Below are 13,913 nucleotides of genomic sequence, written 5' to 3' on the forward strand. Positions count from 1 at the left end.
CACTGTTAGAAAGCAATAAGCAAAACGAGACAAATAATCTAATCAATCTATTTTCATTTTCGCCTTCACAGCCTCCTCCCCAAACAGAGAAAACTTTGGTCGAATTATATTTAAATAAAAGTTATGATCATATAGGTAATGATGTCTATAATAATTAATCAGTTAACGAGCGGTTAATAATAATAATAATAATATTGTAACTACAGAAAAGCCGCTGCTTGGATCAATTTCTCGATCATTGAGAAGTAAATCGGTTTACTGTAGAAAAATGTGTAACAAAATTCGTTCTGAAGAGAGTTCTTATAAATACGTACGTAAGAGTCTTGAAGATGCCATCAGTGAAAGTTCTCAACAAGAATTGGATTACATCGAAAGACAGATAAGACAAGTGAATGGTCACTGCAAGCAAAACGAAGAAGGTCCTATTGAAAGTGGCTTCTTACCCGATGGACACAAACAAAATATCATCAGGTAAATAACACAGGTGTCTAAAGGGAGATACAAGGGCTGACGCTGAAGCTGGCGGAAATTTTAAAATACCGTAGATGCGCGGTGACAATAGTAGGCAGTTTTAGCTATAACGATTGCAACCTTCTTTCTTCAGTATTTCCTATTTAAAAGCAGGGATTAGTGAGCAAGTAATAGACATACAAACAAAAGAACTAATTGTTGATGTTAGTGACAGTGATAGAGATTCCCATGATGACAGTGAATGTGAAAACTAACTATAAAACAAAAGCAATAGGTTTATTTTTTCTTTTTGGTAAGTGATGTTTCTACATTATTTCCTAGTACGCTACTGTTCTATCTGTATTAATACTATAATTTCCGTCTATTGTAAGCTTATTTGTATATCGGTTCCAAGTGACTTACACAAAATGGTCATAAATAGGCGCGACCGCTCGCCAGCTTCCTTCGTGCGACCTGTATAATTATAGGCAAAATTTTCAAATGGTGCTCCTATGCCGATGAAAAGGAAGAAAGTTTTAAACAACATTTATTTCGCTGTGGCTAAACGTTCGTCTATTATAAGAAAAAATCCGTAGTACGGTGGACATAATGTTACTAAACTTTGAGCCATCCAAAGTGGCGGCTGAAGTATCTAATTTTGAGAAGATTTATAAATTTAATTTGTTGAATGGCTAACATCCGAAGAAATAAGGAAGACGGTCCGAATTTTATTTAGGGACAATAACCCTTAATAAATTTATCTTTGCAGCTGAGATTCGCCAAAAATGTTGTACTATACTTAAATAAGACAGAGTAGTGGAATTCATTTGAAAACATTCCTCTGAAAGTTTTCAAATAATTTTGGACTTTATAGGCACAGGTACGGCACAGAATATAAAATGTGCTTCCTTTGAATGGTGCCATAAAGTTGTAATTGCACTTAGGCATGAGCAAATGCGACCTATTGTTGACAGTTTTACTGCACGAGCCGTCACTTTAAATGGCTCAGAATTTACGTCGAATGTCCGCCGATATGTTCTTCGTTCACGCATGCGTAGTGGATTTCATCTATTATTTAGTAATCTGACTAAACTAAACATCATCCAAATTTGGAAATTTGCGCAAGCACGGCGGAATAGTGATCTATATTTTTCAATTTCGTATTCCGCCGTGACGACTAGACATCAGGGGCCTTGTGAGTTTACCGAACGCGGTACTACTCTATCCGAAATTCCTGTGATTTCGACGGGGTCATTTCATGGTCGTTTAGACTAGAGCAATAATATGCCACAGACGGTCTTCAATTTTGTTAACCCAACTTGTCTTCATTTCGCCCATCTTGTCTTTTTTCCATGGGCGGTCCCACTCATTCTCATAATCTTGAAGAAGTTGGCGAGGGCCTCCACCCTCTAACTATGCCTTTGCGCCTAATTTTAAGTATAGATTAGTTCCGATTGCAGTAAAGAACTCGAGAAACAATTTCTTGAATGAAAGTTGTGGCAGATTTTTTTATTTTAGGGAGAATGTCTCGGCGGTGCTGGAAAAAATACCGGAAATCCAGTCAGAGCAGTCTGTTGACCCTTTAGAAGCGTGGAGCGTAAAAGAAATAACAAATATGAGTAAAATATTATCCTGTAAAAAAGACATCACGACCACATTAGATAAATAAAGCATCTTCCGTCATGTAACCGTCATATCTATAAAAAGATAAAATCTGTGACGGCCACATTTTATATATACACATACAGTAAGAAGTAGATCTTTTTCTACTATATATATTGTAGATCTTCTTATATTATATATGTATGTATTGTATTATCCAAAAGTACCATATAATTGAAAAATAAATAGAAATCGATTCATGAAAATTTTTAATGTTTAATGTTTTTTCTCCACAAGTTGAAAGTTTATACCATCGTCTTCGTTTACGTCCAAAGGGAGACACCACAGTAAATATTTAGAACCAAAGACTGTTATCGAATTTTTGGGGCATCCCAAATTAAATGTTAAATCTTCTGGACAAAATATCGGTGGATATAATGCTTCCAATGTTGTTACATTTTTGAAAATTATACTTAAGTGGAAGAACAAAAACGATGCGATAACAGCAAAAGCGAAACACATTATGATACAACTGAAAAAAACAAAATAAAATTAAAAGCAATGGGACTGAGAGGATCCTTCAGGATTTCTCGGTACTTTAGATTTCGTATGAGTAAGAAGTAAAATATTAGAAAAGGAGAGAGGGGTCGAGATTTTATTTGCATGCATCCACATAGTTAATCTGGTACTAATCTTCAAAGGAAGGTTGTGAATTTTGTAAGAACACGTTTCTAGCGAGACAACCCGAAAAAAAAAATAGTAAAGGAGATTGTGATAATGATATTAAACAGATTCACCTCTAGTATACACTACAAATCTTTTTAACAACGGACATACCCTTCATGTGGACTGGGCATTACCTATCACTTCCGCATTGATAATGATAATGTCCACATTTATAGTAAACAAAACACGTGTCCGCTGTTAATAATGTTTATGGTAAATAGGCATGAGTCCCTTTGATAATCAAATTTTACCCTATAATAAAATGTAAGTGCTTCGTTAAATTTTCCCGTTGCCATTCGTCAATCAAAAAAGGCAAACTGGTACCAAAATGGAAGGCACAATAAAGTGAAGTAGAAAATAATAGATTTACGAATTTTTTATAATTAGAGAAAGCAATGCATTTATTTATCCATGGACAATGATGATCCATTTTCAGTCTACATGCGTTGCACGAGGAGCAATGGTGGCATCTGTCAGGTTTTATGTGTCCACATTTTAAACAATAACTACAAATATAACTGAACTAGAAATAATGTGATATATATATACGTACAAGTTAATTACCGCATTTTACAATCTCTGGTGCGCATCGAAATTGGAAGTTTATTAACTTCAACAAATTTGACTAGCAATTCGTTTATTTCGTTAACATCGTCAGAGTCGGCGATTTTTTTTTGAGTTTGAGGAGAAGGTCTGAATTGTGCAGGGACATTTCTATGTTTCGTAAAAAGAGTTGCAACGAGACACCAAATCGTCATGAACAACAGAAGACCCAAAAATGTTATGAAAGTTTCCTTGTGCGGCAATTGATTGCATAGGTAATGTATCACATAAACACAGTAAGACCAAACAAACAAAGCGTATAATAGGATTGAAGGTATAAATTTAAAAAGTCTTAGCATATAAATGATGACGGATGACGTCTTTTCACAATTGCACATTATTTATTGACGTTTTAATTAAACAACTAAATGAGTACCTATATCAAAATGAAATGATCAAAATGTGATGGCGGCTGTGGAACAAGTCCCTGATTGGATGCCTCATGTTTATATTAGAGAAGGGAGGAAATATGAATCAACTAATCAGAGACGTATTCCACTGCTGACGTATGGTCGTCATTTAACATTAATCATTCCATGTTGATGTTGACAATCTCACTTTAAGAGACGGCTTCGGGAAATCGCCCATTATTTTAAAATTACGTACTTAACATACCTAAATGTCTATTAATATGTCAGGCACTTCTCTATCAGACTGATAACTAGCACAACTTCTACCGCGCAAAATACATCATTCCTGAACATTTAAACTCCATCAGGATGCTCCGACTTACGAAAACGCGGCCTGTCGAATGAATGGTCGGTAACGTCAGGTACCGGGATCGCAAACAATTCTTTAATAGAGCAAAGAGAGGCAGTAAAGATACTCTTGGGAACGGAAAGGAGTAGGTTATGTCGGGTAATACGTGAAAAGAAATGTGCTTGTTTGTCAGACCGTCAAGTACTTAATAAACATTCTTCTTAATATGGCTTACGCGCCTTTCATCGATTGAGTTAAGCAAGTCGATACATAAGTAAGGTTTTGTTTAAAATACGGAAAAAATATTTCAGTGACGGCAAATACCAATTAAACTGGTTAGTAGTAATTTAAAGAGACTGCCTATGACGCCCTGATGACATCTACCTAATAAGATCGAAGTAACGATCCGCGTCTGGTTGTTTCGGTAAATATTCTAAGATATTCATTCACAGATAATAGGCACAACTTGAAACGAAAAAACGATTAAGTTACAGCAAAAATACACAGGGTAGGTAAGTAAATAACTTAAATATACTTTGGGAAAAACCACTTGTTTATTTACTTGACCTGAAGTCATTTATTTATTTGCTTCCACGTAGCGTGCAATAGCTTCTAAATTTATATTTGCAATAACAAGGCAACCCCGGCCAAAGTCCATTTGGCAGGTTTGTCTTTCGTTTTTAAGTTGAATGTCCAAACGTAGGTTGAGCCACGCGACTTCGTTTTATAAAGGGGACATTCGTATATGTTTCTTAAATCCTGTTTTTCCTGGGTGATGGCACGAACGTTAATTACCGGCATAGCAGGAAACAGCTCCTTCAATCTCGATTCCATTATTATACCGCATTGAATGTCCCACCGAGCCCCTTCCATAAACAAGCCGTGTATATATGCACCGTCACGAGGAGCAGCACTAAAATTAGTAGGTACATACTTAATTAACAATAAATTTCGATGTACATGCATATAAACGAAAGTAAATAAATTAAAAATATAGATATANCATTAGTTAATGTACATTCCCATGATTTAACAAAATTGAAAAACTAATTCAATAATTTATATTTACACAATGTTTGGTTTCTTCTTAAAGGTTCAAACGGATTTTATATTGGACTTGAACTGTTAGTTATTGCCTGTTTTTGCAAAATCGAGAAAGATGAAAAATTTCGCGGCAAATTAGCAAACTTTATTTGTAAAACTACAAAATGAATGGATCCCTATCAGAGTATCAGGCACTCAATACTTACTTTCATCGACAATTTTATAACAAACTTTTCCTAACATCAAAAAATGTCTTTTTTTGTTTTTACTTCATTTAAAACTGTCACAAATAACTAACGTTTAAAACAGTTTTAAATACTATTGTTGTTTGTTAGGTGGTGAATTAATTGATGCTTACACTTCTGGGGGCCAAGCTAAAGTAGAACAATTGATTAAAGAACGATTTGGCCAGTTAATGTATCAAAATGGTAACGGACAAATTATAAACAGAGCCGAGTACCTCAGGTGGATATTTAGTGACTGTGAACAGGTAACTTTACCTATTGAGGCATCGTTAAATCATAATGATCCATTAGCAAAATGGGCAGACCACGAAGCATGCTGGCAAATGCAATATAGAGGATCATTGGGAGAAACCCTTGTACATGTCCTTATCATTTGTGATACTAAAATCCACACTCGTTTAGCGCGTACTTTGATTAAATGTTTTCCTAAACTTGCAATTGACGTTATAGAAGGTGAAGAATATCTGGGCAAGTATATACTACGATACGAATAGGTAGACAGTTGTGTATATTTACAGCACATTAAAAGAAATTAATTTACAGATTATATACACCTATTGTAGGGTTTGTTTCATTTTAAACTCCGCAAAAGACGCACTTTGTTACGCACTACCCAGTTAATCTGCACATGTTAATGTTTTCTATTTATGAGAACGTCCATTGATTACGTGGGGCTATTTCGGTGATTTTTCGACCCCCCTCCCCCCACATTTCATGTGATATTTATCAAAATGCGGATGTCGCATAACCACGATAGATATTATTGTGCATTTTAACCCCCTTAATAGTGAAGAAACATATTTTACATAGTTTAACCCAGTTTATCGCAATATTTTACGTTCTTTCTTGCGGAAAAACAATTACGTGATACTTACCGAGACTCTTATCCTCTCTCCCGCGTAAGATTAGATGAGATTCGGGTCAACCCCCTCCCCCCCATAAACGCCTCAGGTAATTAATTGACGCCCCTAAACTATAACAAGTGCAAAGTGCGATAAAACACTGAAGAGGTGAAGCAGTAACGGACGAGACGAAGGCATAGATTGTCAATTTTTTTTAGACAATTAAGTAACAAGTTTTTGTTATCTTGTACAGATGAAAGCCAGTACCTGTTTTTAAGTGGATTTTAATTGTAACATCTTTTCATAATAGATCTTTGAACGGAATTTTGGCAAGAACATATGAAAAAATAAAATAATGACAATGACTTGAGGTCTTAGTTACATTACTTACGAAGAACAAAGAAGCTTAGTTTAGGCACTGAACCCTAATGTTGTTTATTCAATCAATGACCATACATTTGTGAATTAGCTGGTGCATTTTATCTATTTTACAGCATTATTTAAATATAAGCATGTATCTGTTAATATTTTTTAATTTATTGTTATGCCTAATGCTTACCGTACCTTTTATCGTACAGTTATTACTTAATTTTTAATAATATTGTTTCAGGGGCCAGCGCTTTGCACTTGGCTATTGCTTATGATAATAGTGAACTCGTCCAAGATTTGGTAGAGGCAGGTGCTAATGTTAATCAAAGAGCAATAGGTAAAAAATATCAACATAGGCTACTACACGAATTAACGTATCTTAGGCATATATACTGCGCCTATATGAAAAATTCTTCTATTACAATAAATTTTGCATTGTGTCATTTAAGGAAGTTTCTTTTTGCCCCGTGATCAGCAACGTGCAAAACCAGCTAGACATACTGATTATGAAGGCTTAGCGTACCTTGGAGAATATCCACTTGCTTGGTCGGCATGTTGCGCAAACGAAAGTGTCTATAATCTTTTGCTAGATAACGGGGCTAATCCGGATTACCAGGATACTTACGGCAACATGGTTCTTCACATGGTAGTAGTTTGTGATAAATTGGTAAGTTCTGGAGTGTAAAAAATTTCGAATAGATTTTTGCTACTAATATAAGCCATGATTAGACACATTCTTTTTTTCTTGTCGAGTCTGATTGAGGTGACGCAACAATTATGAAGGCAGTAGGTATCTACGATACATTACATTTACGTACTAGAAAATTTTAGTTTTCCTAATATAATTATCGTAAAGTGTTTTCAAATCCGAAAGAAACAGCTATCTTGATCACCAATTTATCGAAACCACCAAATGTGGATGGCGATTTCAAAGTTAATACAATTTCTAGTTTCTAAAAATCGTATACCGGATCGACGTTATGTACTCCTTGCAGACGAGTTGATTGAGTATATCAAAGGTACCTACTTGCCATAATTAATATGGAATTTTAAAAAAACTTTTGGGTGCTTTATTTTCCTAGCTACTGCTGGTGACTTGCACAGTAAATAAAATACGTTTCTGCAGGACATGTTCGGTTATGCTCTCAGGCATCCTAAACTGCCAGCTAGCAATGGAATAACAAACTCCAGTGGACTCACTCCTCTGACGCTGGCCTGCAAGTTAGGTAGATATAGAAGCACATTAACTAGTAACGTAAAATTGACAACAAAATTAAAATTTCCCAACATGTAGGTCGTGCAGAAGTTTTTCGGGAAATGTTAGAGTTATCAGCAAAAGAGTTCTGGAGATATAGCAACATAACATGCTCTGCGTATACTTTGAATGCTCTCGATACTATTTTACCTGATGGACGGACAAGTAGGTCGTTTAAAATGAATTATTTATAATAAGATTTGCGCCTATTAAACATACCTAAGGATCATTAATTTATAGTTTACTACGTACAAATATTTGTAGATTGGAATTCTGCCCTTTTTATTATTCTCAATGGAACAAAAGAGGAACATCTTGATATGTTGGATGGTGGTATAATACAGAGACTACTAGAAGAAAAGTGGAAAGCTTTCGCAAGGGTGGGTGTGGGTATATAAAATGTTTTTATAAAATTTGATAAGTTGAATTCTTTTTTACCTATTTATTATTACCATCACCGCACTATGGTATGTTGTCTTACTTATTTATAGAACCAATTTTTGAAACGTCTTTTAATACTGCTAGTTCATTTATTGCTCTTATCATCCGCTGTGTATCTAAGGCCTGAAGACTCGGACGAACCGCTTTTGCAATGGCAAGACGATTTTCAACTTTTTGTCAGGTAGGTGTAAGTACATCGTGCATAGGTATATTACAAACTTAATCAAATAAATAAAAACGAAAAGACTGCTTAATACGTTTTAAATATAATACTAAATATAACAATGACAGATACAGTTGTGAAATTGGCACTGTCCTCGGTGTACTCAGTTATGTCATTCTTCAACAAGGCGACGAAATAAAAAATCAAGGATTTTGGACATTTCTTAAACATCAAGTGAGTGGCTATATTATTAAAATTACGTAAAAAAAATAGATAAGTTATTATTTACACATACAGTATCAAATACGACATGCCTATAGTCGATGTACAATATTAAACATACTAAAAGTTTATTTTTTAAGTCTAATTCACCGGCAAAAGCGATATTTTTAGTGTCAAATCTTCTAATATTGGCATGCATACCTTATCGAATTCTGGGCGATAGAGAAACGGAAGAAGCGATTCTGGCTTTCGCCGTTCCTGGATCATGGTTTCTGTTGATGTTTTTTGCAGGGTTGATTCAAATATAACTTTTGCGAATAGTCGGAGCGTCATAAAAGTCAATTTTATTGCAGTGCCGTTCGCTTAACCGGGCCTTTTGTAACAATGATTTACAGCATGATTACGGGAGATATGCTTACATTTGGAATCATATACACTATTGTGCTTTTTGGATTCTCTCAATCCTTTTATTTTCTTTACAAAGGATTTCCTAATACACAAAATACTCTTTACCACAACTATCCTTCCACGTGGATGGCTTTGTTTCAAATAACCATGGGTAGTTACGATGTAAGCTGAAAAAGCACCGTCGCCATCATTTTTACTAATATTATATCATTGTACCTACTTAAATTTTATACTTTCCGCAGTATGGAGAACTGGCTAAAATTGCGTATCCTAAATTAAGCAAGTCTGTGTTTGCTATTTTTATGGTTTTTGTGCCAATACTTTTATTAAATATGTTAATTGCAATGATGGGTAACACTTATGCACATGTAATAGAGCAGAGCGAAAAGGAGTGGATGAAACAAGTATGTAATATAAAATATACCTATCGTAGACTAGGGGGCACTCAAAAAAAAAACAGAATCATAAGTCCATTCACATTGAATTTGTTCCACACTGAATCATAACACTACTGCCTTAGGTGCAGTAACGCCTGCATCGAAGCATTGATAAGATCTCCTTGCGACTTCTTCTTAATCCTACGAATAGACAAGGCCTTTAAAAGAAAGCGTTTTTGGGAAGCAGAACATGTCAAGAAAAAATCGCTGGAAACAACATTAATTCAGATGCATATATAACGGTTTCCAACTGTGGATAAACCGTTAGACAACCGTTATTCTGATTTAGATTGACATTTTCAGAATATAATTTTAAATAAAAAAAAAAAAATACAAACGTTTAATTATACAACACGCTACTGAAGTGAAACTTCTTCAAACACACAAACATACCGGGATAGGGGTTAAGGAATTGGTTTAATGGTATTATTTGTACACTATGAATTTAAATTTTACACTATACATGTCTGTAACGAACGTTGCATTGAAGCGCGCTCACGGCTCAAGCGATCCCCACTACGAACTCGACTACGTGACCGAGTAGAGGGGGGACATCCGTTGCATGATTTTGTCACATAGCAACTCGCATGAAACGAACTTATCCTACCGTGCGTAAAGAAGTTTCACTTAAAAAAATCAATAAATAATTCTGTTTTTTTGCTACCCTCTCATGTTATTGTCGACACCTATAGATAAAAACACAAACGTTGGTTGCGGTACCGAGATATACGTAGTATGTATTTTCCAGTGGGCAAAAATAGTAGTTACATTAGAAAGGGCAATTTCACAGTCTGATGCTAAAAATTACCTCGATGAGTACAGCATTTCACTTGGTGCGAGTGAAGATCCCAGTACTGAACAACGCGGTGTAATGGTTATTAAAACCAAAAGTAAAACTAGAGCTAAACAAAGAAAAGGTGCTGTTGCGAACTGGAAGGTGAGTGAATGAGTGAACGGTAAAAATTGAAAATTAGTGATTTGCTTTCACTTATTATATTTACCTATGTAAGATTTATTTATTGATTGTATGCTTTTAGAGACTTGGTAAAGTGACTATTAATGCTCTCAAGAAAAAAGGTCTCACTGGGGAAGAATTAAGATGCATAATGTGGGGAAGAGAGTCAATAAATACACCCGTTAGAAATCGAAAGTAAATTAATTGCATACAACTTAATAAATAATTTAAGAATTTTTTCATTACAATTTTATTAACAGTCCCAAAAGTACAATCAGAGGATCTCAAGTTCCAAATATTACCGAGGCATTTGGAGAAACCGTCTCGGCCGCACTGGACTTGACAAGTTTTGCACACAACATTCAATTCCGAAAAACTGACGAAATATGTGAAGCAATAATACGAGAAGTAAGAAACGTAATGCGCTATGTGTACTTAATAAAATATGCAATAACGTACAAGTACTTGGGTAATATTAGATGATAAGTAACAGTGTCCTATTTTGTTTTTGTTTACATGGTAGCATCAGGATAAACCTAAAGAAAAAGATAATGGTGTAAAAGAAACACAATTTGGTAAGTTTCAAAAAATTATAAGCACACCTTTTACAATTTTAACGTTTGTAACTTCATTTCTAATTAGGTCAAAATTTTAAATTAATACTCATTATCAATATGAATTTCAGAAACAGCAGCATCACAGCAATTCGCATCCACGTTACCTAGTACACCCAGTGAAAAGTCAAATGTTTTCGATCAATTGACAGATAAAATTACACCTAAAGAAGATGATCCTGGGAAGAAACAATTTTCACCTTTCGAGTTTAAGCCGGTAGCTCTGACGGAATTTTATGACGATCCTCTACGGGAATTGGTTCTCAATTCTAGGAGTCAAGAGGCCGAAGAAAAAACCTTGAACACTCTGGCTATTCAAGCTGCAAATTTATCTAATGTCAACGAATTAGCACTGTTAGAAAGCAATAAGCAAAACGAGACAAATAATCTAATCAATCTATTTTCATTTTCGCCTTCACAGCCTCCTCCCCAAACAGAGAAAACTTTGGTCGAATTATATTTAAATAAAAGTTATGATCATATAGGTAATGATGTCTATAATAATTAATCAGTTAACGAGCGGTTAATAATAATAATAATAATATTGTAACTACAGAAAAGCCGCTGCTTGGATCAATTTCTCGATCATTGAGAAGTAAATCGGTTTACTGTAGAAAAATGTGTAACAAAATTCGTTCTGAAGAGAGTTCTTATAAATACGTACGTAAGAGTCTTGAAGATGCCATCAGTGAAAGTTCTCAACAAGAATTGGATTACATCGAAAGACAGATAAGACAAGTGAATGGTCACTGCAAGCAAAACGAAGAAGGTCCTATTGAAAGTGGCTTCTTACCCGATGGACACAAACAAAATATCATCAGGTAAATAACACAGGTGTCTAAAGGGAGATACAAGGGCTGACGCTGAAGCTGGCGGAAATTTTAAAATACCGTAGATGCGCGGTGACAATAGTAGGCAGTTTTAGCTATAACGATTGCAACCTTCTTTCTTCAGTATTTCCTATTTAAAAGCAGGGATTAGTGAGCAAGTAATAGACATACAAACAAAAGAACTAATTGTTGATGTTAGTGACAGTGATAGAGATTCCCATGATGACAGTGAATGTGAAAACTAACTATAAAACAAAAGCAATAGGTTTATTTTTTCTTTTTGGTAAGTGATGTTTCTACATTATTTCCTAGTACGCTACTGTTCTATCTGTATTAATACTATAATTTCCGTCTATTGTAAGCTTATTTGTATATCGGTTCCAAGTGACTTACACAAAATGGTCATAAATAGGCGCGACCGCTCGCCAGCTTCCTTCGTGCGACCTGTATAATTATAGGCAAAATTTTCAAATGGTGCTCCTATGCCGATGAAAAGGAAGAAAGTTTTAAACAACATTTATTTCGCTGTGGCTAAACGTTCGTCTATTATAAGAAAAAATCCGTAGTACGGTGGACATAATGTTACTAAACTTTGAGCCATCCAAAGTGGCGGCTGAAGTATCTAATTTTGAGAAGATTTATAAATTTAATTTGTTGAATGGCTAACATCCGAAGAAATAAGGAAGACGGTCCGAATTTTATTTAGGGACAATAACCCTTAATAAATTTATCTTTGCAGCTGAGATTCGCCAAAAATGTTGTACTATACTTAAATAAGACAGAGTAGTGGAATTCATTTGAAAACATTCCTCTGAAAGTTTTCAAATAATTTTGGACTTTATAGGCACAGGTACGGCACAGAATATAAAATGTGCTTCCTTTGAATGGTGCCATAAAGTTGTAATTGCACTTAGGCATGAGCAAATGCGACCTATTGTTGACAGTTTTACTGCACGAGCCGTCACTTTAAATGGCTCAGAATTTACGTCGAATGTCCGCCGATATGTTCTTCGTTCACGCATGCGTAGTGGATTTCATCTATTATTTAGTAATCTGACTAAACTAAACATCATCCAAATTTGGAAATTTGCGCAAGCACGGCGGAATAGTGATCTATATTTTTCAATTTCGTATTCCGCCGTGACGACTAGACATCAGGGGCCTTGTGAGTTTACCGAACGCGGTACTACTCTATCCGAAATTCCTGTGATTTCGACGGGGTCATTTCATGGTCGTTTAGACTAGAGCAATAATATGCCACAGACGGTCTTCAATTTTGTTAACCCAACTTGTCTTCATTTCGCCCATCTTGTCTTTTTTCCATGGGCGGTCCCACTCATTCTCATAATCTTGAAGAAGTTGGCGAGGGCCTCCACCCTCTAACTATGCCTTTGCGCCTAATTTTAAGTATAGATTAGTTCCGATTGCAGTAAAGAACTCGAGAAACAATTTCTTGAATGAAAGTTGTGGCAGATTTTTTTATTTTAGGGAGAATGTCTCGGCGGTGCTGGAAAAAATACCGGAAATCCAGTCAGAGCAGTCTGTTGACCCTTTAGAAGCGTGGAGCGTAAAAGAAATAACAAATATGAGTAAAATATTATCCTGTAAAAAAGACATCACGACCACATTAGATAAATAAAGCATCTTCCGTCATGTAACCGTCATATCTATAAAAAGATAAAATCTGTGACGGCCACATTTTATATATACACATACAGTAAGAAGTAGATCTTTTTCTACTATATATATTGTAGATCTTCTTATATTATATATGTATGTATTGTATTATCCAAAAGTACCATATAATTGAAAAATAAATAGAAATCGATTCATGAAAATTTTTAATGTTTAATGTTTTTTCTCCACAAGTTGAAAGTTTATACCATCGTCTTCGTTTACGTCCAAAGGGAGACACCACAGTAAATATTTAGAACCAAAGACTGTTATCGAATTTTTGGGGCATCCCAAATTAAATGTTAAATCTTCTGGACAAAATATCGGTGGATAT

General features: G+C 35.0%; 3 protein-coding genes and 1 long non-coding RNA gene across 5 annotated transcripts in view; 2 read left to right on the top strand and 2 right to left on the bottom strand.

Annotated features, from left to right (window-relative positions):
* Positions 1–13,694, top strand: part of LOC108738511 (transient receptor potential cation channel subfamily V member 1) — a 28,832-nt gene extending 15,138 nt beyond the window's left edge. Inside the window, exons 2-19 of the mRNA XM_025979308.1 lie at positions 5,460–5,837; positions 6,822–6,917; positions 7,030–7,247; positions 7,707–7,806; positions 7,875–8,000; positions 8,100–8,215; positions 8,327–8,457; positions 8,568–8,673; positions 8,802–8,953; positions 9,015–9,231; positions 9,312–9,473; positions 10,255–10,443; positions 10,544–10,656; positions 10,722–10,869; positions 10,985–11,036; positions 11,147–11,560; positions 11,632–11,896; positions 13,379–13,694. Coding sequence (XP_025835093.1) covers positions 5,460–5,837; positions 6,822–6,917; positions 7,030–7,247; positions 7,707–7,806; positions 7,875–8,000; positions 8,100–8,215; positions 8,327–8,457; positions 8,568–8,673; positions 8,802–8,953; positions 9,015–9,231; positions 9,312–9,473; positions 10,255–10,443; positions 10,544–10,656; positions 10,722–10,869; positions 10,985–11,036; positions 11,147–11,560; positions 11,632–11,896; positions 13,379–13,544 — 3,149 coding nt within the window. The 3' untranslated portion in view covers positions 13,545–13,694. The remainder of the gene's footprint in view (positions 1–5,459; positions 5,838–6,821; positions 6,918–7,029; positions 7,248–7,706; positions 7,807–7,874; positions 8,001–8,099; positions 8,216–8,326; positions 8,458–8,567; positions 8,674–8,801; positions 8,954–9,014; positions 9,232–9,311; positions 9,474–10,254; positions 10,444–10,543; positions 10,657–10,721; positions 10,870–10,984; positions 11,037–11,146; positions 11,561–11,631; positions 11,897–13,378) is intronic.
* On the top strand, positions 16–2,269 carry LOC112905915. Of its 2 annotated transcripts, none has more exons than XM_025979306.1 (3): positions 16–135; positions 207–471; positions 1,954–2,269. In XM_025979306.1, the coding sequence occupies exons 2-3, from the start codon at positions 269–271 to the stop codon at positions 2,117–2,119; spliced, it is 369 nt and encodes a 122-aa protein (XP_025835091.1). In that variant the 5' UTR covers positions 16–135; positions 207–268; the 3' UTR covers positions 2,120–2,269. The 2 variants fall into 2 exon arrangements, with proteins under 2 accessions (XP_025835091.1, XP_025835092.1); XM_025979307.1 differs by having other exon boundaries at positions 1,969–2,269.
* Positions 2,380–4,563, bottom strand: LOC108738484. The gene is made up of 3 exons (XR_001937990.1): positions 3,343–4,563; positions 3,030–3,284; positions 2,380–2,584 (listed from the first exon to the last, which is right to left on the bottom strand). It is a non-coding gene; the product is annotated as an uncharacterized LOC108738484 (long non-coding RNA).
* Positions 4,699–13,913, bottom strand: part of LOC108738510 (dynein beta chain, ciliary) — a 33,531-nt gene continuing 24,316 nt past the window's right edge. The window contains exon 42 of the mRNA XM_018471960.2: positions 4,699–4,993. Coding sequence (XP_018327462.1) covers positions 4,699–4,993 — 295 coding nt within the window. The remainder of the gene's footprint in view (positions 4,994–13,913) is intronic.

The sequence above is a fragment of the Agrilus planipennis genome, unplaced genomic scaffold, assembly GCF_000699045.2.
Source record: "Agrilus planipennis isolate EAB-ADULT unplaced genomic scaffold, Apla_2.0 scaffold20, whole genome shotgun sequence".
Taxonomy (NCBI): Eukaryota; Metazoa; Arthropoda; class Insecta; order Coleoptera; family Buprestidae; genus Agrilus; species Agrilus planipennis.

Bases quoted from the DNA above. Each gene is read 5' to 3' on its own strand.
- LOC112905915 (XM_025979306.1), top strand. From the start codon at position 269: ATGTGTAACAAAATTCGTTCTGAAGAGAGTTCTTATAAATACGTACGT. The intron at 472-1,953 runs GTAAATAACACA...AAGTTGTGGCAG, and splicing joins CACAAACAAAATATCATCAG to ATTTTTTTATTTTAGGGAGA.